Source organism: Hibiscus syriacus, unplaced genomic scaffold (assembly GCF_006381635.1).
Source record: "Hibiscus syriacus cultivar Baekdansim isolate YM2019G1 unplaced genomic scaffold, ASM638163v2 tig00110432_pilon, whole genome shotgun sequence".
NCBI classification, from domain to species: Eukaryota; Viridiplantae; Streptophyta; class Magnoliopsida; order Malvales; family Malvaceae; genus Hibiscus; species Hibiscus syriacus.
In genome coordinates, this window is record NW_024062735.1 from 484,682 (window position 1) to 487,218 (window position 2,537).

The 2,537-nt window shown below is 36.7% G+C and overlaps 1 protein-coding gene across 4 annotated transcripts; it reads left to right on the forward strand.

Moving 5' to 3' along the window:
* Nucleotides 1–289: 289 nt before the first annotated feature.
* On the forward strand, nt 290–1,856 carry LOC120125567. 4 transcript variants are annotated; one of them, XM_039143972.1, is made up of 3 exons: nt 290–1,236; nt 1,285–1,440; nt 1,483–1,856. In XM_039143972.1, the coding sequence occupies exons 1-3, from the start codon at nt 413–415 to the stop codon at nt 1,823–1,825; spliced, it is 1,323 nt and encodes a 440-aa protein (XP_038999903.1). In that variant the 5' UTR covers nt 290–412; the 3' UTR covers nt 1,826–1,856. The 4 variants fall into 4 exon arrangements, with proteins under 4 accessions (XP_038999903.1, XP_038999902.1, XP_038999901.1 ...); XM_039143971.1 differs by having other exon boundaries at nt 290–1,444; nt 1,487–1,856; XM_039143970.1 differs by having other exon boundaries at nt 290–1,440.
* Nucleotides 1,857–2,537: the final 681 nt, after the last annotated feature.

The following is a 2,537-nucleotide window of genomic DNA, read 5'->3' on the forward strand; positions in this document are numbered from 1 at the left end:
AATAATAACTTTTTTTTACTAATATTGTATCAAATAATAATTTATATATTATATTAAAATTTTATAATAGTAAAAAATATTTTTTTCTACAAACCAAAAGTTTTCCTCTCTAAAAAGCAAAAAGTAAGGGTAGGGGGGAGATTAACTAAGAAAGGGCTTCCCCCTCTTCAAAGAAACTCCCAGTTTCGTTTTATCTATATTCTGCAAACCATTTAGTTTTAAGTTCCTTTGTTTAATTTATTACATGCCCTTTTGCTGCTTAAGGCAAAGTAAAAAAACAAACCAAAACACTGTCTTTTTTCTTTTTTTTGCAGATCAGAGCTTTAAAGACAGCATGGGTACTTTCCGATAATTATTCTTCCAGAAGATCTTCCTCTTTCTTCTCCCTTTTCTTCGTTTATATTGCCTTTTCATGCTTTGTTTTGTTGTATGTTCTTTCTTCAATCTCTTCTCTGCAGAAAAAAGAAGAAAAACTCCATATCTCATATCTTTTGTCTTCCTTTTACGTCTACCCTTGTTTTTGCTATCTCTGGTCTGTGTATCTCTTCTTATGGATTCTGGTAACAGTGGTAGTGTGCAATCTTCGAGTTGCCGCAGCGAAGAGTTTGATTCACGCGCTGACTCAATCTCAGCTTTTTTTAACAGTAACCCATCGAGCCATATTTGTCATGATCCTTCGGGTATCCAACAGCCGCCGCTGATGCAACAGCAAAGTCACTCTCCATCGTCTATGCTGTTTGATCCTTTATCGAACTACTTCGATCATCCTTTATCAAGTGCGACGAACCCAAATTCACAACTCAACCTGGGCGCGGTTTGGTCCAAAAATATAAGATCTGAGACCAATTGCAGTGATCTTGGTGGTGGGTTTATGGCATCACAACAAGCTGAAAGCAGAGCCACGTTTTTTTCTGTGCAGATTACTCAAGGGCCAGAAAATGGTACAAAAGCTTCAGTTCCAGGCACAATTGACCAACCTACAAACACCAATATGGCGCGTAACTCAAAGAAGAGATCTAGAGCTTCTCGGCGTGCACCGACGACCGTTTTGACGACAGACACGACTAATTTCCGAGCCATGGTTCAGGAGTTCACCGGGATCCCTGCACCGCCCTTTACCTCCTCGCCTTTCCCAAGAACCAGGCTTGATCTATTTGGTACGACTCAGTTAGACCCTTGTGCTCCCCATTATCTTTTAAGACCATTTGCCCAAAAACTGCAGTATCCTCCCCCATTTATTTCTTCTTCTACAGCTTCCTCTTCCATGGTAGATGCTATAGCTTCTACACCTATTACTAATTCTACTTCGAGTACAACTTCCATTAACTACCAACTACCATCCGAGTTAGGCCTTTCAAAGCAGCTGCCTCAAAATCCACTCAACAACGACATCAACATACAAAACCCAGTTCTTAACTTCGTATCTCTCCTTCAAACCCCTCCAAAATACCCGCTGTCCAATTCTACAGGGCCCTTTGATTTTCCATCGAACGAGTCTGCTCTCAAAATGGGTGTTTTTGAAGAGTTCGGTTTGAGCCAGGGGCATGGAAATACCAACCTCAGCGGGGTTCAAAGCATGGTTCCATCATCAGATATTGAACCATTGCCAAGAAATGAAAACAGTGCTAATCCTTCGAGCTGGGGAGTATCAAGAGGGGCTCAAGATCAACATGACCAAAGTCTTCTGTGGTCCGTCAATGGCAACTACAACAGTAACACGCAAAGAGTGCTTACAAATGGGGATTTTCATGGCGATAAAGGGCCAGATAATGTAGCTACAAGAAGAGAAGGTATGGCGGGTTCATGGATATGTTCATCTGATTAGAATTATCTAAACATATTATCAACAAAATGATAAAGATCTTCACAAGGAATATCAAGGAAATGATGGTGAATAAATATTATATCATGATGCATGAAAGAGATGGAATCTTTCTTGTTCACATTTTAAGTTTTAACCATGATTTTCAAACATATATGTAAATCAAAACAGTACTGCCCCTCCCCCACCCTCCACTTCCTTTAAAGTTCAAACTCCTCCTTTTGGATATAATTATATGTAAATGATAGTATAGCCTCTGGATATCACATTTTAACGTAGTATTATTATGTTCATCATACATAGACGATCATACGTAGACGTCATTTGGGTTTTGTTTGATTGTAGTGCAAATATAAAAGTAAAATCAGATAACGGAAACCATGAAAAATTAATGTTAAGAAATCGCAACAACAAAAGAAACCCTAATAATTTAGGGTAAGAAAGCAAATGGTCTGGAGTTTTGTCTGGTTCTTTCTAATTTCTATGATTATTAACTACTAATTTAAAATAAAAAAAATTGCTTTGAATAATTTTATTTTATTTGGTTGAGCGTTGAATAGTTTAATATTATTTAATAAAGTTTTTAATTTAAATATTATGGATGAAAAAAGTGTTGAAAAATTATTATTCATTTTTAAATTGATCTAATTCAATTTTAAATATAGTTGTAATTTGTATGATTATCGGACACGTAGATTTCATTGTATATAAAATT

What these genes read in the sequence shown, in the direction of transcription:
- LOC120125567 (XM_039143969.1), top strand. Translation starts at nt 413, where the DNA reads ATGCTTTGTTTTGTTGTATGTTCTTTCTTCAATCTCTTCTCTGCAGAA.